Source organism: Delphinapterus leucas, chromosome 2 (assembly GCF_059928025.1).
Source record: "Delphinapterus leucas isolate spDelLeu-1000000601 "Yukka" chromosome 2, BTC_Dleu_Yukka2, whole genome shotgun sequence".
NCBI classification, from domain to species: domain Eukaryota; kingdom Metazoa; phylum Chordata; class Mammalia; order Artiodactyla; family Monodontidae; genus Delphinapterus; species Delphinapterus leucas.
The window spans coordinates 67366496-67388163 of NC_143130.1; the positions used below are offsets into that span (position 1 = coordinate 67366496).

At 44.1% G+C, this 21668-nt stretch overlaps 1 protein-coding gene across 1 annotated transcript in view; it reads right to left on the bottom strand.

The window, feature by feature from the left end:
* The window catches only part of THSD4 (thrombospondin type 1 domain containing 4), a 569301-nt gene extending 548541 nt beyond the window's left edge, over positions 1–20760 (bottom strand). The window contains exon 1 of the mRNA XM_022579923.3: positions 3875–20760. Coding sequence (XP_022435631.1) covers positions 3875–3903 — 29 coding nt within the window. The 5' untranslated portion in view covers positions 3904–20760. The remainder of the gene's footprint in view (positions 1–3874) is intronic.
* Between the last annotated feature and the right edge of the window lie 908 nt (positions 20761–21668).

The window sequence follows — 21668 nt, forward strand, 5'->3', positions numbered from 1 at the left end:
TTTCTCAACCCCCTTCCTTCTTGTTGTTTGTGTTCAGGATCTTTTTCAGTTCCCCAAGAACAGCCGCCTTTCTCTCTCTCATTTCCTCAATCCCTTCTGGTTGTATTTCTCAGCGAAGTAGCTGACAGGCATTACAGTAATATTACTGTGTGTATCAAGGAAAAGAAAAGCCTTACTTTTCAGAAGACTAAAACCAGACACTTGACCTAGGGCCATCAACCTGTAAAATGATCCAGAACTCTCCTTCGTAAGAGCCATAAAAATCACCATCTAACCCCATAATCCCTCTAATTACATCTGCATTTCTTCAAAAACTACTATTCAAAATAAGAATCCCCCCCACCCCGCAATCAACTTTAACCACTTGTTTGGCATTTTCAATAGTTTTGTTTTCCTCTGTGTTTTCATCTCAAAGATAACTTGTATCAACTATACAAAAGCACTCCATGAGGTAAAGAAAGAGCCCCTGACCAAGCAGACTGGCTCTAAAGAGACTTTGTTGGCTGGCCATGGTAGGTGGCCATCTTCACTTGTTACACTGCTTCTAGGGAGAAAACTGAGTTTCCTTCCACTCAAGCACTGAAAAAACACACATAGATGTAACTGTGCATACCCAAAAAAAGGTGAATAATTTGGAGCAAGTCTTTAAGAAATATATACACTTCTGTATTACTTAGTGCCTTTTCCTCTCTAACTTGTAACAGGTGACAAACCTTAATCTAGCCTTGACCAATCAATCCCTTGGTCCAAACGGATTTCGCCTGCCCTGAGTTTTGCACGGCATCCAAGTCTTGTCCAAGGTTCAATGGCAACTCGCTAACCAGCTCCATCTAGAGTTAAAATCTTAGTGTCTCTTCTGCTACTGGGTTTAACCGTGGTTCTTTTGATTACTACAGATTCTGAGCAGGGTCTTGCTATGTTAATACTCAGGGCTTCTCCATCTCTTTCAATGACGGGGAGGCTGGCTTTCTGTTTCCCTGTGGCTTGGCAAGAACTGGGGAGGGATTTTTAAACGAAATCTCTGCATATCAGAACTGTGAATCCCCTTAAGTGCTTTTTCCTCTCAGGGATTTTCTTGGCAGCTAACTCCCAATTTTTCTCTGGTGTTTTCTCTATAGGTAGAGAAATCCTCCCGCTTTTCCTATGGATCTTTATGTATTTGGTTGCCTTGATAAGTATTAAAAAGCCCTTAATATTTGTGTTTCTCTGTGTGCTTCTCATCTACCGATTTTATCAAAGACCTCTCACTCTTAAAGTAACCATAGCTCTTTCCCCCAGAACATTTTGAAAGGCATTTAAACAAAAGATACTCTAGTTTTTGTTTGTTTGTTTGTTTTTGTCGGGTTAAAATATATTTACGTTGCCCTAGAAACAGAATGCAGAATGGTTTATGAGTACCTGGCTTATGAAGAAGGAGACTTGATGGAAATCTCCAGCTGAGCTCTCCCAAAGACTCTCCCGTCCTCGTAACTCACATTTTCTTTCCCCAGTCCTTACAGCAGGACTGTTGGAGAAACGTCCTGCTGAGTAGCTCTGTTTAAACAATCCCTTCAGCAGGACCATAATCCTGGAGGCCTGTCAAGACTTCCAGAGTTCTGCCCGGAGGGTAGCAAGGCCACATCTAGCTTTCAACAACTCCCACCCTGCTAATTTCTAATCTGTGGGCAATTTCTCTGAAATAATGCACAGCTTGGAGGTGAGCGCACCAAGCCTCCCTTGAAGGGAGATGGCCTCCGTATCACAGATCATTACAGAGGTTAACTGCAGGGGCATCAATTAAAATTCCAAGCATTAAGAAAAAAAAAAAACTTTGCAAAAGGGACTTCTCTCAAATGAAGCCCTTCTTGTACAGCCCGGGTGGCCACAATTTTGAGGGTCTTCAGTACTTGTAGGGGCCTTTCTGATGGCAGCTAGATTTACACTTGCTTACCACATGGGGAAACTTAGGCTTTATCTGCTGCTCTTTTCAATCCAATTCAATATATGACTGTGACCTCCACTTCTGTGTCTCCCATTGGGTCCTGGTGTTCAAATATGCTGTGGTCCTAAAGTGACCCAGTGGTCCAACTGCATTTCTCATTCCCCTGTGGTTTTACAGCAGTATGTTGGAGCTTCCACAAACTGGATACATATTTTATGTCTTGAAATAGCTTTTAAATTATGTTTTAAACTATGGCTAAAAAAAAAATGCACCCATGCTAATTTAGATTAGATACCAAAGACTAACCCTGAAGAGACTTGGGCTGCTCTGTTCATGGCTGGATTCTGCTGAAGCCTCAGGACGGAGCTTTTCCTGCCTTCTCTGACTCTTTTTGACACACTTGTTTATGTCATTGATGAAGAAGCTTATAGCTCTGCATGGGTCTTTGGACTGCAGGCCTGCACACGTCAATTCATGTAAAATTATACAGGCAGTTACAGACTAAGCTCACACACACACACCACACTCAGTGAAATGCCAGGCATGGGTCTAAGAGCATCTGCCTGGCAAATGCTCTAGCCCTGGTTGGGCCATCACATGTGGCACTGTCATAATAACATATTACAGACCGTTTTACTTTCCAGTGTAAGTTCTGGGCATTTGGGACTAACATATAGTTAAGGGGGGGAAAAAAAACTACAAGATATCCTTAGCGACTCAACTTTGTTTTTTTTTTTTTTGAATGAAGAACTTGGGCTGATTATTTTTTTTTTTAACATCTTTATTGGGGTATAATTGCTTTACAATGGTGTGTTAGTTTCTGCTTTATAACAAAGCGAATCAGTTATACATATACATATGTTCCCATATCTCTTCCCTCTTGTGTCTCCCTCCCTCCCACCCTCCCTAAGCGACTCAACTTTGAAACAAAAAGTTCTTCCTTTCCCTTTCTAGATTCTGAATCAATTTCTTTAAAGAGTATCCTGAGATTGCAAAATGAGCTGCATTGAAGAACTGTTACCAATTGCCATTACTTACCTGTATGGATCAAGATTTTAATACTATGCAGCTAAAACCAGTCGCAAAAGAAACTACATGCTGAGACTGATGTACAAGCCATCGTCCATAAATCTGATTTCAAATTTTCATGTTTATCCAAACAGACTCATTAATCTCATAATGTGTAAGTATTACAAACTCAAACATCTAAAATAAATTTCTCTTAATAAAATGCTGCTGTTGGCTATTTATATGTTGAGATTTTTACATAGGATTTTGACTGAAGAATTTTTAAAGGGGTCTATCATCTTAAGGAAAGTTTGAAAACAGCCTCGATTCTAGAGCACCAAGCCCTTTCCCTGATTCTGCCCTGAAGGAAGTGAGCACCAGGAATTAAGCACTGGTTTTCTGATTTGCATACAGAGACGATACTACTTGTTCTACTTACTTTGCATGGTTGATATCTGTATCAAATAAAACATACAGGTGTGTCATAGATGTTTTGAACGGAAGGGACCAGAGAGGTCACCTTCTAAATACACTGGATCAATTAAGTCACAGTCTGTGGGGATACAGCCAGAGGACAATATTTTCTAAAGTTTTTCAGGTGATTCTATTGTGCAACCATGATAAATACCCACCAATCCAGTGACATCTTTATTTAAAAAAAAAAAAAACTGAGTCCTAGATGTTTCCCAGCAAAAATAGCAGAGCACAGCATCGACCCTACGTCACTTGAATCTCAGTCCAAAATACCTCTCACCATAGCACACAGTTCCCCAGGCCTCAGTAGCCTTTGTGAATAACAAACTTACTACACATATGTACACAGCATATAAAAAATATCTGTGAGATGCAGGCCCTCAAGGCTAGTTATTATAAGAAATATATAGTAAAATTCAAATATCAAATTTCTTATTTCCCTGTTCTCTTTTTAAAAGGTTCTCCACTTACCTGAGAGACTCCAGGAAACAGGAAACCATGATGCTGGGTATCCCAGGAAAAGCAAGGGCTCCTCAGAGATGTTGCCAATTTTCTGCAGATGGGGGTGGCACTCAACTCCTACAGAAGAATAACAATGCTATTTTTAGCATCGTTTGCTTAGGAAGATTCTAGAGCCTAAGATTCTGCAGCTTAAGTTGGCCAATTAAACCGGAAGTGAGCAAATGGAAGACATTAGGACAAAAATACCATTGCCCAGTTATGCCCAATTATGGTTACCAGATTGCCCAAATGAAAGCAGATTATGTATGAACATGAGGTAACAAATTTACAGGACACTCAGCACAGTGACTGAACCATAGAAGATGTTTAATAAACTGCCATCAGTATGACTACCTCAGATTCTAAGCTAAGAGCAGAGTTGGCATTAGGCAAATGCACATTGGAAATCTTGCTTCATCCACATTGAAGGCTACTTGACCACAGGAAAGTCATTTCACCTCTGTGTCTTGGTTTCTCCAACTGTACAGGAGGGGTAAAAATACAGCCTAACCATAAAAAGAAATGATGTCTGGATACATGCTGCAAGACAGACGAACCATGAAAACATTACACAAGTGAAAGAAGCCAGATGCAAAAGGCCACTTATTATATGATTCCATTTACAGGAAATGTCCAGAATAGGCAAATCTATAGAGACAAAAAATACATTACTGGTTACCAAGGTCTGGAGGGTGGGGAGGGGCTAATTCGAGGGTCTGAGGTTTCCTCCTGGGGTGACAAAAATGTTCTAAAATTAGATTGTGATTTTAGATGATTGCACAATCCTGTGAATACACTAAAGAAAGTTTAATTGTACACATTAAATTGGAGAAGTGTATGGTATGTGAATTACATCTCAATAAAACTGTTCAAAAAATATGGCCCAAAGAACTGTGGCAGATTATGAAGATTAAATGAATGGACACATGTCATATGCTTAGCCCAGTGCCTGGAACAGAGGACGCTCAATTAAAAGTAGCTCTGCACAATTCGCTGGTGGTCCGTGGTTAGAGCTAGGCGCTTTCACTGCGGTGGCCCGGGTTCAATCCCTGGCTTGAACCCCAGAGTTTTCCAAAATCATTGGTTTCCAAATTCTTCTCAGGACTGCAAATTTCCTTCTCACTAGAAACGGGAGATGGGGGATAAATTACAAGGACTTACGAAAAGACGGTCAGGAGAATCAGAAAATTCCATTTGCAGGGGGAAATAAGATTTTTAAAGTTATCACCAGCCCTTTCTGGGGGTTAGTAAGAAAATCAAGCCTCTTGAATGTAATCGCCCCTAATTAGCCATCAGCAACTCATGAAATTACTCATGGTATTGAAGACCCTTAAATTCTTGGGTCTCAGCCAAAAGTTACACAGAGATCCACCAGGAAGAAGGCCAACAAGTGCAAATTGGAACAGTTAAAACTCCTCTGAATCCGAGGCACGGTCTTCTTGCTCTTGGCTGCGAAGCGGATAGGCACAAAGACGGGATTTAACTTGGGAGTCAGATGAGATCTTTGCCAAGCTCCTGATAATGATCAACTAATCAGTAATTATTTACTCATGTGGGGTGCTCAGGTCCTCTCCAAGGTGCTATGGAATTCAAGAGATGAGGCAATGCAGAGTCTTGCTTTACAACCTAGCTTACATGGATAAGATTTAGGGACATGGAATTGTGTGGGAAAAGGTTGGTGTTATCCAGAACAACACAGGGTAAATAGTGTTATACAGAGACCCTGAGCATAAATCAAGCTAATTCAAGAGAAGGAGAATCACTAGAGAGGGCTGGTCAGGTATCAGCAAGGAAGATGGGACTGAAAATCAGCCCTTAGCCTATGTGGGTTACAAAAGAACAATCCAAAGTGTTTGGTAAGAGTGTACACATTGTAATCTGAAAGACCTGGATCTAAGACCAGTACCTCCATTTATTAAGCAGGTGACCTTAGGCAATTAACCCTTTTGGCTTTCAATTTCCTCATCTGTAAAATGGGGATACTGTCTATAACTACCTCATAGGGTTGTTGTGCATATCAGATACTTATTGAGACTACAGGACCTAGGTGCTAGATACACACACATAAACACACACACACACACACACACACACACACACACACCAGGCATGGTCCCTGCCTTCAAGGAAATTACAATCTAGATGCTAGAGGGCTACACATGTTAAAGAAACTGAAACATAAATAAGTATAAAAATAAATTGTGATAAGACCCAGGGAAGCCAAGAAGAAAGTGCAAGGTGCCTCAGAAAGTATACTGGGCAGTAGTCAGAGAAGGTGTCTCTGAGGAAGACCTTTATGCTGGGTCTTGAGGGGTGAGCGGGAGTCAGGCAGGTGAAGAGGGAGGGGGGCATCCCAGGGAGAGGGAATCGCACATGGAAAGGCACGTGAGGAACTGGGAGGAAGAAGAAAGGAAGTAGCGTGGTGGGAATGTAGCAATCAAAGGAAACCCCAGGAAGAGCTGACCCCCTACTGAGAAGTAAAATCCCCAGAATGTGGAAAATGAATGCGTGAGGGTGGCAAGGGAAAGAGGTCTCAAAGGGGACTCCCTCCACCCCCTCCAGATTTCTGGTGGACTGAGGTAGCAAAAGGAGGGGCTAACTGAGCTTTTTTAGTTTTGTCAGGAAAGGAAGGGCAACGTTGAGGGAAGAGGGTGTGCTATAAAGCAGTGGTTTCCAAATCTGACAAGAAGTCCACCAGAAAAGCGTGTTAAATTATCAGAACAGTTTGAAAATAGATTTACAACCGCTGCTGATAACCATGAACCTCGTTCTGTGTATTTCGCCTTCAGATATTTGCTGACGATAGAGTGAAGCCATCACGATTAGCGTGTCACTTTAAAATATGGTTCCTTTCATCTTTATGTCACCCTTTTACAATTTATATTTTGAGTGTATGTTTTATGTGGTCACATCATACATTGATAGGTTAAAAAAATAACCAAACATAGATGAGCGTTGTATGCTCAAACATTTTTTACTGATGGGGTGTGCAATCAAAAAAAATTTGTGGAGGCCATTACTCTTGAATGTTTTTTTGACCAACTTCTTGTCAGATTAGACTGGTCACTTTTATCTTACAAAATCGTTGATGAGCGTGTCCTGGAAGAGCTGGTAGCAGCTCTGCTATTTCCTGATATTCTCTTGGGTCTCTATGATTGTAAGAGGGAAGAACAAATCTGACTCCATGTTGGATCTGTTTCTTTAACTTTTGTATTCTATTGCTTTTTCTACAAATTAATCACTCAAGGGATGTTGCCTAGAGCTTAAAGTATACATAATGGCCCATTCTCCAGGAACCCTGCCTCCCATGCCTGAGTGTTAAGTTAAAATACCTTTGTTTAGCTCACAGGAAACTTCCTGACCAGGCCTACCTGTGAATGGCTGCAGGAAGAAAGAAATTAACACAACCCCTCTGGAGTCTGGCCGGAACCAGGAAATATTGCTAACAACTTATCACCTTTACCTCCTCACCTCCCTTTCTTTGTTCTATAAAAGGAACTAGCATCCAAACCTGGGTAAGATGGTTCTTTGGGACACGAGTCCACCATCTTCTTGTCTGCTGGCTTTCTGAATAAAGTCGCTACTCCTTGCCCCAACAGCTCGTCTCTCGATTGATTGGCCTGTCCTGCAGTGAACAGTACGAGCTTGGACGTGCTAACATGATTACTATGTGCTAAATCAGCTCTGCTTTTCAATCTGTGGGTCACAACTCATTAGTCTGTCATGAAACCAACTGTGTGAGTCATAACCTGCACTTTTTTTAATGAAATAGAAAAGAACAAAAAAGAAAATACCAGCATTTATCACACACAGTAAGGCTAAGTAAGTATGTCTCACTGTGGCTACCGGTCAGAAAAGTTTAAAAGCCCTGGCTCTGGAGGATCAGAAGGCACTGCAGGATTCTCACTGTGATGAAGGAGTAAAACTGTGAAGATGTGGCAAAGACACGTTATCCAAGCCCTGGCAAGCACCAGGAGAATTTTGACGAGATGGGGAAGAAAGAGCCCTTGTAGGTTCTGGAGCAGGGAGGGACCTGATGAAAGTGAGGTTTCCCGAAAATCCATTTGGCAACAGCACCAGGGATTGAGTAAACATGCTATCTGTGGAGCGAGTCACCTTTGGGGGTTTGCTCCTGTTGATTTATAACCTTTCTTGACAGTGAACAAAAAAATCGAACGATCTAGTTTCTGTTAAAACATATGTTCCCTGGCCGATGGAGGCCCCGCCCGCTCTCCTTTCCACAAAGACCCTGCAGGAAGGCTGGACAAGTCACCTGATTTGGTTCAGGCCAAAGTCACAGTCCCCACACACCTGGAGAACAGGAAGGATGTGACAGGAGGCACGAAGGCTTGGGATGGAGGGGACGGAAAGAGGGGCCACAACAGATGTAACCCAGGGCAGGAGCTGGCTTCCCTGACCCCAGAAGGGGCCACTGTGCCCTGGACATTGGCGCTGTTGTGCTGCCCCTTTCCCACAGGCCACCTCTGAGTATACTTCCTGCCCCTTCTCCTCTTGGCCTGACCAGAACCCCTGGAAGACGCCCCCTGATTTCAGTGCACCCTAAAGAGAAGGGTCTGATCAGCCTCTCAGGTCTGGGTTCAGAAAGACCACCTCGCGGCCACATCCCAACCACAGACCCCAGATCCCCCTCCTGCCCTCCCCGCCGTCACACACAGGCTTCTCCCCCGGAAATATCGTCTTTCAGAACCCCACCCCACTGCGTGCAGCGCCCCCACCTGACTGGTCCAGTTGTCTGTGGACCGAAGTACCAGGATGTCGGCCCCCAACATCAGTGCGTCCAACCTACCTTTGTCTTCCATTAAAAAGAAAGTGGAAGAAAAGTCAAGAAAGTCAGGAATCAACTTTTACTACACTACACACCTGATATGCAATATAAGCATGTTATTTCTCATAACAAAACTTAGGCCACACGACAGGTGGAGGGTAGGGCTTGGACTTGAATACAGACCACCAACCACAGGGCTTCTCCTTTTTTCACTTTATTAGACTCACTACCTCCCACCTGGTAGAGAATCATAGCTAGACACTCAACAAATGAATGAATGGATGGATGGATGCTACCCCAAGGGGACTGAGTGTACCTCACCTCTTTGCTGGGAGATGAAACATTTCAGGACATGACTTGACTGTGCCATGAACATCACCTACAGCAAAGTGAGCCGAGATGATCAATTTAATAACCTATTATTTCAGATAAGAATAATAATAATGTAGCTGGGGACTCGAGCAAACATCTACTGAGTGTTTACCATGTGTCAGACGGTTTTCTAAGTGCTTTATATTAACTCATTTTATCCTCACAACAACCCCATGAAGGAGATGCCATTGAGAAATGGAGGTACAGAGAAGTTAAATAACGTTTCCAGAGTCACCCAGCTAGTTGGTGGGAAAGTCACAATGCAAACCCAGGCAGCCTGAGCCCAGAGTTTATGCACTTAACCATCATTTGATACTGCCTGCTACCCACATACGAACAAGGCTGGCTTAAAGGATCAAAACAGAGTCTGCGTCTGCTGCTGGTCTACATCTTTTCCCAGGTGCCATCTCGAGTACTAGTTTAGAGATAAAGGAACACTCTAGGTCTCAATGGATACGTTGAATGGGTTCCTCAAGTCGCAACACATCAGAGTGGTCCCATGTCTCCTGTAGGGCTGGGACCAGTGATCCTGAAGTCCTCGAACATTTGCATGTGGGGCAATCAGGTTACCAGCTAATGAGCTTTCAATACCTATTGAGTTAGGAAGCTTCGTGCCAGGTACTACATATGACAAGGGGGGGGGATCCCTGCCCTTGAGAAGCTTACGCTCTTACTGAGGCAGACAAATAAATACAAAAATACATAAATGAAGATTTCTTTCACAACGATACATTACCCTAGACTGAGTGCCCAATGGCTGGTACAGGCAAAAGGAATGCCAACAGTCCAAGGAAGTAAATAGCACAGTGGACTTTTATTATTAGCACTTACGTTATTCTTTTGAGAAAGAAATATCCTTTCTCAAAAGAGTCACCATTAACAATACGGTAGGCAAATTTGCCAGACAACAATGGGAGGTACAGGACAGGGTCTAGAAGCTTAAAAGAGAAAGGATTATCATCTCTCTTGACAGATACCAGGCACGCTCGCTCTTATGTTCTGTTTACGCTTGTCCCTCACTGGTTGGGGAGCTTCTCAAGGCCAGGGATAAGTTTATTCATCTTTTCATCTTTACTCACCTTTGCCTGGTACAGAGTGGCCCTGCAATAAAAGTTTGATGAATGAATGGAGGATGAACAGCACGTGTCTCCAATAGACTTTTACTTCTTAGGAAGCTGGCCCATGTCTGATTTCTCTCTAGGTTCTATTGCTGGTGTTCAGTGAATGGCTACAGACTGCCCTGGAGAAAGAATGAAGGCACCGGCCCACTGCAGACGTGTGCTGCCTCCACGGAGGGTCCGACCCTCCCCAGCCCTCTGCTGGCCATCATCCTCGCCACAGCCCTTTCAGGAAATCCTGCCTCAGGCAGCAGGGTATTCAGGAAAGCTGACCTTGGAGCCCCAGCACCCCCCCCTCACCTTTCCAGTCTCCCCCTCCTGACCTGAGGCCAGAGGTATGTTCTCCTGACACTCCCTCTGCTCTCAGTATTTGGTCTTTTCTCCTACCCCTTGCAAAGCCCATCCTTTTTTCCCATCACATTCAAACCCAGCCACAGAACTCATTTCTTTCCACTGAACCTCCATTCTGCAAACTGGCTGGCTTGCCCAGAGCATCCTGAAAACCCAGAGAATCTGAATTAGGTAAAAATGTTAAGAAGATCTTAAAACTCCCGGGATACTATTAAGCAAACACATTACAGTGGGTTTTGCTAACTCATTAAAGGAAACACCTTACTTCTCCTTTCTTCCCTGGAGAAACTAGGTAATCAGCACAGATTAGTCAAGGATTTCAATGCAAACTACATCATTTTCATGGTCATCAACATTGATGTGGTGTATATTTGTTCTCAGTCCTAAAAAACGCTTCCCACGTAACTAAGGAAAACAGTCAAGGGTAGAAATATCAGGTGGGCAAGATATTGTCAATAAATGAGCCATTTGTTCCTGCTTCCGTAGAGAGTTGCTTTTTCAATTTCGGATGACATGATACTGCAGATGGAAGGAAGAAATGCATTTGGAGTAAGAGCACTTTGTCTTCTCCAAATATTCCTTAGTCACTTGATTTACAGCACTTGATAAACTTGGTTAAATTTCTTTACTTCTGTGTAAGTCGCATATGCAGAACTCCAACCTAGCAACTGCCACAGTGTATCATCATGGTTTGTGCTTTCCTTTCCTCCCCATAACAGGACACTACAGAAGAGTAAAAACTTTTCTGAAAGACTTATTTTTTATATTCCTGGTGCCTAGAACAGCAGCTGGGGGCCCAAAAGGTGTTCTGTGATGAGAGAGAGCTTAACATTCAATCTCCCTCGGAGGACATTCTCTTCAAGCATGACCATACTACATTTCCAACGTCCAGCCCACAATCTGAACAGAGACTTGCCTGTTTTGTAGCGACTGCTAATTGTTTCTGAAATTAACACCATCAGTGACCTTCTCTGCCCTACTTGGACACACGAATAAACAGCTGTGATGTGATGCAGGCCACCCTACCTAGGAATCGAAGATACCTAGAGACAGACTCCAGCCTTCTTCCCCACTCAGACTCAACCTCTCCCCAGCATCCTCTGCCAAGAGTGATTTGTAATCCCTGGATTGTACTCATCAAAGGAAACACGATCAGACTTCCACAGCCTGAGTTCTGCACAGGAGACACAGATTTTCTGATGTGCTACCCAGGCCTTCTCCAAGGTGATGATGAACTTTGGTCAAAGGCAGGTGGCCGTAAGACTAATGGCAGCTTTGGCTCAGGCTGAGCTCCCCTCCTGGTCCACCTTCCCCTCCTTATGATATAAGGTCCTGGCATCTACAAATGGCCTCATGGCACTCTGGCAAACACCTGTGTACATCTATGTATGCACCACACACATGTACACACACACACATCGGGGAAGTGGGTACGCCACGTGCACTAACACTAAAAGACAAACTCACAGACAGCAAGCATCAAATTCATCCACAAGATAGATCTAGGTGAGACTTCAAGGCTGGGTGGAACATAGCTAATAGGATAGTCTTTTAGAAAAAAAACTGTCTATACAATTGCACATGTTTATTGAGGAAAAATTGAAAACTACAGGAAAACGTAAAGAGGAGAGCTATAATTACTCATAGCCTCACATTCCAGGTTAACTACTCTGAATGGTTTTGGTGTTTTTCCTTCTGGTCTTTTTTCTATGCTTAATGCTTAGCTATATTACCTGTCTATTCTACATATACAAAATCACTTATACAGTTTTGCATTCTATTTTTGACTTTAAATCATAAACATCTCATTTAATCACTGTATAATAGTTCACCCCATGGAAGCTGGATAACATATCTAAGTAGTTCCCTAATTGTTGGAATTTGTGATGAGTATCTTTATAGGAAATTCTTTATCTGTTTCTCTGCTTAGATCCTTACGGTAGATTCCTAAAACCAGAATCACTAAGCCAAAAGGTATCATTATTTAAGGTCCTTCTTACATATGGGCTGTTTTCAAAAAGAGCATACCCACCTAAAATCTGGATGAAATAAACGGAATAAGCAGATGAAATAAACATACTTGCCAATAATGTTAGCATTATAATCTTTTAAAATTTGATCCATAATTAGTTAGGGTGGGCTAAGAGCTGCAACAAACCATCCTAGAGTTTCAAAGCCTTAACACCACAAAAAGTTTTTGCTCAATTCATTGTCTGATGTGGCTTGGAAGGGGCACACTGCTCCACACAGGCACGCAGGCATCCAGGGACCCAGTCTCTTTTCATCTAGCGGCTCCACCATTGTCTAGAGCCTTGGAATCCTCAGCTGGTTGTTTTTCTACTTTCCAGCCCGTGAACAAACAAGGGAAAAAAGAAAGCATGGGGGATTGAGCTAACAGCTTTGAGAAGCCGTTAGCAAATCACTGCCACTCATATTCTATTAGTCATATGGCCATACCTAACTGCAAGAGCGCGTGGAAAATGTGGTCTGTCCATACTCGCAGGAAACCTTTGAGTAATAACTTTGCTTCGTACAGGGTGGGCATTCAGTGTGTTAGTCACAATAGGCCAAAAAAAAAAAAAAAAAAGGTAAGTCATTTTAACTGTATTCCTTCACTTACTAGTAAAGTTGGAATCGTTTTTTATTAGTCATGTGTACTATCTCTTCTGTACATTTTTTACCTCTTTTGCCAGTTCTTCGGTACAGTTCATAATGTTTTCTGTTGATTTTTAAGAAGCTGTTTCTATATTAAGGACACTGACCCTTATTTTGTCAAGTTCTTTCCGTTTGATTTTTGTCTTTTAATTTTGCTTGGAACTTTTACGCAAATAAGTTTGTTATTTTGTCTTTAAATCTATCATTTCCTTTGTGACTTGTCTGATTGACATCTCATCACAGAATCACAAAGCACACAAAAACTGGGAGATTCCAACCCAACTCTCCAAATCCATTATTTTGTAATCATGACTCACAGATGAATAAACTGCGCAATGAAATAAGCTGACTGGTGCAAGTATCACAGCTAATTAGAGGCAAAGCTCAGACTAGAGATTTTTTTTTTAAATTGCAGTGTAATTGCTTTACAATGTTGTGTTAGTTTCTGCTGTACAATGAAGTGAATCAGCTATATGTATACATATATCCCCTCCCTCTTGGACCTCCCTCCCACCCCACCCTCCCATCCCACCCATCTAGGTCATCACAGAGCACCGAGGTGAGCTCCCTGTGCTTTACAGCAGGTTCCCACTAGCTATCCATTTTACACATGGTAGTATATATATGTCAATCCTGATCTCCCAATTCGTCCCACCCTCCTCTTCCTCCCATCATGTCCACATCAGACTACAGATTTTTAATTTTTATTGAGTGTATAATACCTAATAGACTGCGCTGAACACTTTTCAAACATTACTTTACAAGGTAGGTGCTACTGATATATCCATTTTACCCAGAAGGAAACAGGCTGCGAGCAGTGAAGCACTGTGTCCGAGGTCATCAGAAGCAATATGCCCCTAGTAAAGGGCAGCAGCATGATGGAACCCAAGCCCTGCTGTCGAGTCCTGGCTTGTGTCAGCACTCCATTAAGCTGCCTCTCAGGTCCCCTGACACACTGCATCAGATACACATTTCCTGGAGAGCTGCTTGAGTTCACATTTACCGGGTGCACAATGCAGGCTGCAGCCTGGGCCGAGCCAGGGGAGCTGCTGTGTATGAGGTCGTGCTCTGCCCCGTTCACTCCACGGCAGCTTTGGCCTTGAGTCCAGCATATCATCTCAGTGCCCCCATGCACTTACCCGTCCAGAACACATCCCGGCTCCGTGTGCCTCGGCCACCATAAATCAGCCGGCCACATACTCTGCCCTTGGCGCTTCTGAACATCAGAGAGAAGGATTTGCCTTTTCCTGCTCAGCTCTTGGGGCTTCTGCATTGACATTTGAGTTACGTCATTATTTTTTTAAGCGATAGGAATCTAGTCAATGATTTGTAACAATCACTGCTGTGCGGTGTAGGCTGAAATGCTCATATATCCTTACAGAGGGAAGCAAAACCCCAGCAAATTAGTCTTATTTCCCTGACACAACTCTGTGATGGGCTGGTATCAGGTAAAGCTGAAATCGGGTGCCATGATTAAAAGATTATGATAATGAAAAACAGACCGCCATCTTGTGAATTAGGAAATATTTTCGAGGAAACCAAGAGAGGCAGGTCGCTGGAGTCAAAGGTCACCCAAAGGTCAAGGGGACAGTAAAAGACAATTGGGTTTAGCAAGAAGAAAACCGTTACCGTACCCTTTTTCTTGAACCCAATCAGCAGCAGCAATTTGCGTCTGTTCCCTGCCGGTCTCCTCTGTCTGCTCCCCCTGTGACCCAAACCAGGGCTAGAAAAATATCAACCACAACCCATCCCCCGCTAATGAGCTCCGTACACTGGGTAAGCACCTCTTTGATTATTATCTCATGCAGAGGTCTCAAAAACCCAACGTCTCGGGCTTCCCTGGTGGCGCAGTGGTTGAGAGTCCACCTGCCGACGCAGGGGACACGGGTTCGTGCCCCGGTCCGGGAAGATCCCACATGCCAAGGAGCGGCTGGGCCCGTGAGCCATGGCCGCTGAGCCTGCGCGTCCGGAGCCTGTGCTCCGCAACGGGGGAGGCCACAACAGTGAGAGGCCCGCGTACCGCAAAAAAAAACCCCAACGTCTCAAGGCCTACCCTCTCATTCAGACTGTTTTCCTGTACTTCTAGTTTCCTCCTGCTGATGGCCCACACATGCTTAATGATAAAAGGACCTGGTCACCAGCTCCACACAAAGTCCTCTTCCTGCCGAGCTTTCCTACTTTGATGGTGGTATCACTATTCTTCCAATGAACAAAGCTCAAAGCCTGCCTGGGCTTCTGTGATTTCCCCCTCCCATGAGCCCTAAGACCTCATCTCTTGCCAGCTGTCAATTCTTTGCTTGGAACTGTCTCTCAGGTAAACCCTCCCCTCTCCTCTCCATCTACTACCAGCCTCTTCCAAATCACCATCCATATCACTGCAGTAAGTGTTTCTCTGATTTCCCTAAGCACCTTTGCCAAAAATCAGATGGGCACACCTCTAGGTTCTCTCTTCTGTCCTTGTGCCAACCCCACACGGTCTTGATTACTGTGGCTATAAGTCTTGAAACCTTGGGAGACTGACTCCTCCTACTTTCTTCTTTTTCAAAATTATTTTCGGAAGTTTGAGCATGAGATATCTCAGTATGGATTTCTTTGGGTTTATCCTGTTCGGAACTTACTAAGCTCTTGAATTGTAGGCTTGTGTCTCATCCTAACCCTGGGGAGTTTTCAGCAATTAGTCTATTGAGAACTGTTTCAGTCCTACCCTCTCTCCCCTCTACTGGGATTTCAAAGACCCAGATGTCAGGTCCCCTGAGGATCTGCTCTTTTTCTCTTCCTCTCGTCTATTTTCTCTCTGTCATTCAGATTGGGGAATGTTTATGGTTATGTCTTCAAATTCACTGATTCTTTCCTTTGTCATCTCCATTCTGCTCTATAGCCCATCCAGTGTGATTTTGTTTCGGTTACTGTCTTCTTCCATTCTAAAATTTTCATTTGGTTCTTCTTTATGCCTTTTGTTTCTTTGCTGAGACTTTCTATTTTTTTTCCCATTTGTGTCAAGCATGTTCATAACTGCTCACTGAAGCATGTTTATGATGACTGCTTCAAAATCTTCGTCAGATAATTGCCACTTCCCTGTCACCTCAGTGTTGTCTCTTCTCATTAAGCTTGAGATCTCCATGCATCTTGGTGTGACGAGTGGTTTTCAGTTAAGACCTGGACATCTTAGGTATTACGTTATGAGGCTCTAGAACTAACTTAAACCTTCCATTTTAGCTGGCTTCCTCTGACACTGCTCCAGCTGAGGAAGGGGAATCCTACCTGATCACAGCTAGGTGGGGATAGAAGTCCAGGTTCCCCACTTGGCCTCCTAAGGGGGGAGGAGGGCTCATCATTACTGCTGACAGGGGAGGGGGTTTCAGCTCCCCAACAAGTCTCCACTGATACTTCCCTGGCTGGGAGGGGTAGGAGGGCCACATCACTGTGCCTCACAAGGCCTCCACTGGCACCACTGGGGGAAGGCAGAGAGTGGGAGGAGATGCATGGCCTCGTTACTACTGGGTGGTGGTAAGAGTCCTGACTCTCCACTAGGTATCCTCTGACCACCCAGCGGGGAGGGGCGAGGACGCCTTACTGCTGCTGGATGGGAGTGAAAGTCCAGGCTCCCCACATGTCTCAGCTGAGAAATGGGCCCCCAGAAATGGCCATCATCATTCATTCAGGAGTGAGGAATTAGTGACCCCAGAGACAGAGTAGGATGGGTTACTGGAGATCAAATGGCAAAGCGGTAGCAAAGTCAGGACTCAACGTCCATGCCCTCGGCTCCAAGACCACTCGTCTATAAACCAAAGAGCTCCAAAGCACAGGAAGAATGCCAGCCCCCTCCCCAACATAACAGTGCAAAATCTCACCAGCCAAAGGATAGTGGCTGCCTCTCTTCACATCCTGCCAGACCCCAGGCCAGAAAGCACACGTGGTTATGCACATCAGCCCCCTGAACAACACAAACACATGTCTACTCAAGACGGGCCTTCCATCCAACACACACAGCAAAAGCACACTCGAGAGCCAAGAACCACAGCATCACAGTCACCTTCGGGGCTGGTGGTCTCCCATCTGGAGAGGATCCTGGCTTTCCTACCGTTGGAATCTCTGAAACCAAGGTACACCCAGGAGCTGTGGACCTCAGAGCAGCCAGCAGACCAGACGCCCCCCTCCTGGCTGGAGAGCTGGGTCTGCACCCAGCTGGAGGCGCCTGCTTTGGACCTGGGGCCTCTCTTCTGGCCCTGGCCGCGGTCTCAGCACAGCACTGCTTATTCTTCAGCAAGGGAAAGCTGGTGACCCGGGAGGGGAAACTGCTCTCTAACAGTCTTTGTTTTTGTTTCCATTTAAAAAGGTTAGTGACTTTACTGCATGTGGAAAGAACCAAAGTAACAATTTCAAAGAGGCTCAGCATGTTTTAGAGCTGACCAAATATACAGAACATTTGGGTGGGGAGGAAAAGAAAGGGAAAAGAGAGAACAAAGTTTATCCCACATTCACCATGTGCCAGACATACGCCTTGGTGCTCCTTCCCATGCTTCTACAACAACACTTCCAGCCAGAATTAAGCTCCAAACCCCTCACCATAGGCCATCAGACTGTCTAGAGGCAGGCAGAGTTGTTAGATTCCAGGATGGTACACAGTAACGAACAAAGGTATGGGATACAATTTGAACCACAACATAGAATGAGATAACTATTAATAAAGTCATTTGATGCATTTCAAAACAATATGATTTAAATTTTAAAATTCGTTAGAATAACTTGCCTACATTGGTATCGCCCAGGCTGATAAATACCCACGATCTTTTGATAGAACTTGTGAACTTAGCTATACTCTTATGATCACTGGAACTTCTATGAGTGATTTTGTTGACTGCAGGGCTATTTTAACATTCACTCTTTTTATTTTTTTTTTAACATTCACTCAACTGAAAACAATTTTCAAATATTATAGTCATCTAGACCAGGGGTCAGCAAACCCTGGCCAGTGGGCCAGACCTGTCCCACGGCCTGCTCTTGTCACATTTTCAAATGGCTGAACAAATATTGAAAGAAGAATACTATTTCACGACATGAAAATTATATGAAATTCAAATTGCAGTGCGTGTAAATAAGGTTTTACTGCCCATTCTTTTCTGTATCATCTATGGTTGCTTTTGTGCTCCAAAGGCAGAGCTGATTAGTTGCAACAAAGACCCTACAAAGCTGAAATATTAACTCACTGGCCCTTTACAAAAAAAGTTTGCTGACCTCTGATCTAGATGGTCTGTCAAATGGTGGTGCTGGATTGAAAACACGCTGTGATGATGACGGTAACAACCACCATCGGCAGCTTGGCTATCGAGGAAGCCAAACCGTCCTGAGATACCAAGTGGGCCGTTTATGAGTGAGCCCTCTGTGCAGTGTTGGTGATAACAGTGACAGCGTGAAAAGCCAACTTCGAGCAAAATTATGCATTCTGAGAATGCACCACGCACCCATGCCCGCTCTGTACATTTATCCTCTGGGGAAAACCACAGTCTGAATGATGAGAGATCTGAATTCTGTGAGGTCTTCAAGAACGCAGCCCTCCCGTAAAACAGGCTTCTGCGTCCTCCCTCCCTTTCCCATGTCAGCGTGCGGCCTTCTTAAGTCGCTGTGGCTTCCCACCACTGTCAGGCTGATGCCCTTCTCCTGGGCCCCTGCCTTCCCTTTATCACACGCGTCATCTCCCCGCCTGGCCCCTCCAAGACTGTAAGTGCCCCCCAAGGCAGGAATGCCAGCTCCTTTCTCTTGAAGGCGGACAGATGTCCCAGCGCCCATGAAGGCCCCTTGGTTTCAAGAGAGGAATGAACAAACGCTGTCTCCTCTCACTCTGACGGCAGGTACAGTGATCATCAGTCCTTTTCACAAATGAGGAAACTGAAGCTGGAACAGGTTAAGCTGTTCACAGGCACTAAGTGACAAAGTCAGGACTGGAACTCACACCATTTACGATGGAGGGTCCTGCTGCCATGCGTGGCCGGGGCTCAGAAAGTACTGGAAGCAGGGTGAATGGACGCAAGGCGAGGCCCACGCAGAACCACGAAAGCGTATTTGCACAATCTGAGAAGCCGCCAAGATCTTCCCCTTCACTATGCTTAGTGAAAGAAGCTAGTCACAAAAGACCACCTATCGTATGACGCCATTTATATGTGGACACCGTACGAACACTGACATAATTTCCCTGCATGGAACTCGGTAAGTCCCAATTCGCAGCACCTCTTATATCCCTTGTAGGAGTGAGGTGTTGAGTTCCTCCCATGTTCCCCCGAGGAAAGAAGAGTACCTAATAAGGAAGGGAAAAGGGAGGCCAAAACGAGCATCCATTCTGTTTCTGGGTTCTCTCACCTGGGCCTCCCAGGTGCCTTTTCTCTGAAGGCCCCTCAGCAGCATTAATGTTATTAGAACAGCTCCTGCCTTGCACCTAGTAATTACATGACCAGGAACTGAATTTCCAAAATGGAACATGAGATCAGAAAAACAAAAAACAAAAGAGCAAACTGGTAGTACTAACTTTTTGATGAGGAAGAAACTAGAAACCACCTAGATCTCTAACAGAGGATGGGGAATGGCTAAGGAAACCATGATGGGGGCAAAATGATGGAAATGGTCATTAATCTTAAAAATGGGAACCCCGACTATGTCAAGAGAAATGTTAATATAAAAATCATACTAGGTGAAAAAGACATGCATAAATTAAAATATAGGCAAATATCAAGGAGAAAACAATATGAGCAATTAGAGTACTATGCTGATAGGTGGGGTGAGCCAGGGGGTACAGAGAAGGGAGGGGAGGAGGGAGGCACAGGGGAATGGAGGCGTACTTCGGCAAAGCAACATGTACAGTAAAACTCAAGTTAAAATGTAGCACAGTTGTGGAATTATATAGTTTTCTGGAAGGCCAATTTGATAATATGTATCAAATACCTTAAGAGTATTTATATCTTTTGTCCCAGAAGTAGCACTGTGCATTAATAGATGTACAAAAAATGCACAAAAGAAACAGTTTTATTTATAAACAATATCGAAAAACTGGAAAAAACCAACATGTCCAAAACAGGGGACTGTTTAAGCAAACATTAATATTTTTTTAACATCTTTATTGGAGTATAATTGCTTTACAATGGTGTGTTAGTTTCTGCTGTATAACAAAGTGAATCAGCTATACATATACATATACCCCCATATTTCCTCCCTCATGTGTCTCCCTCCCACCCTCTCTATCCCACCCCTCTAGGTGGTCACAAAGCACCGAGCTGATCTCCCTGTGCTATGTGGCTGCTTCCCACTAGCTATCTATTTTACATTTGGTAGTGTATATATGTCCATGCCACGCTCTCACTTCGTCCCAGCTTACCCTTCCCCCTCCCCGTGTCCTCAAGTCCATTCTCTACATCTGCATCTTTATTCCTGTCCTGCCCCTAGGTTCTTCAGAACCTGTTTTCTTTCTTTAGATTCCATACATATGTGTTAGCATACGGTATTTGTTTTTCTCTTTCTGACTTACTTCACTCTGTATGACAGACTCTAGGTCCATCCACCTCACTACAAATAACTCAATTTCATTTCCTTTTATGGCTGAGTAATATTCCGTTGTATATATGTGCCACATCTTCTTTATCCATTCATCTGTCGATGGACACTTAGGTTGCTTCCATGTCCTGGCTATTGTAAATAGAGCTGCAATGAACATTGTGGTACATGACTCTTTTTTTTTTTTTGCAGTATGCGGGCCTCTCCCGTTGCGGAGCACAGGCTCCGGACGTGCAGGCTCAGCGGCCATGGCTCACAGGGCCCAGCCGCCCCGCGGCATGTGGGATCCTCCTGGACCGGGGCACGAACCCGTGTCCCCTGCATCCGTAGGCGGACTCTCAACCACTGCGCCACCAGGGAAGCCCCATGACTCTTTCTGAATTACGGTTTTCTCAGGGTATATGCCTGCTAGTGGGATTGCTGGGTCGTATGGTAGTTCTATTTTTAGTTTTTTAAGGAACCTCCATACTGTTCTCCATAGTGGCTGTATCAGTTTACATTCCCACCAACAGTGCAAGAGGGTTCCCTTTCCTACACACCCTCTCCAGCATTTATTGCTTGTAGATTTTTTGATGATGGCCATTCTAACTGGTGTGAGGTGATATCTCATTGTAGTTTTGATTTGCATTTCTCTAATGATTAGGGACGTTGAGCATCCTTTCATGTGTTGCTGGCAACCTGTATGTCTTCTTTGGAGAAATGTCTATTTAGGTCTTCTGCCCATTTTTGGACTGGGTTATTTGTTTTTTTGATATTGAGCTGCATGAGCTGCTTGTAAATTTTGGAGATTAGTCCTTTGTCAGTTGCTTCATTTGCAAATATTTTCTCCCATCCTGAGGGTTGTCTTTTGGTATTGTTTATGGTTTCCTTTGCTGTGCAAAAGCTGTTAAGTTTCATTAGGTCTCATTTGCTATTTTTGTTTTACTTCCATTTCTCTAGGAGG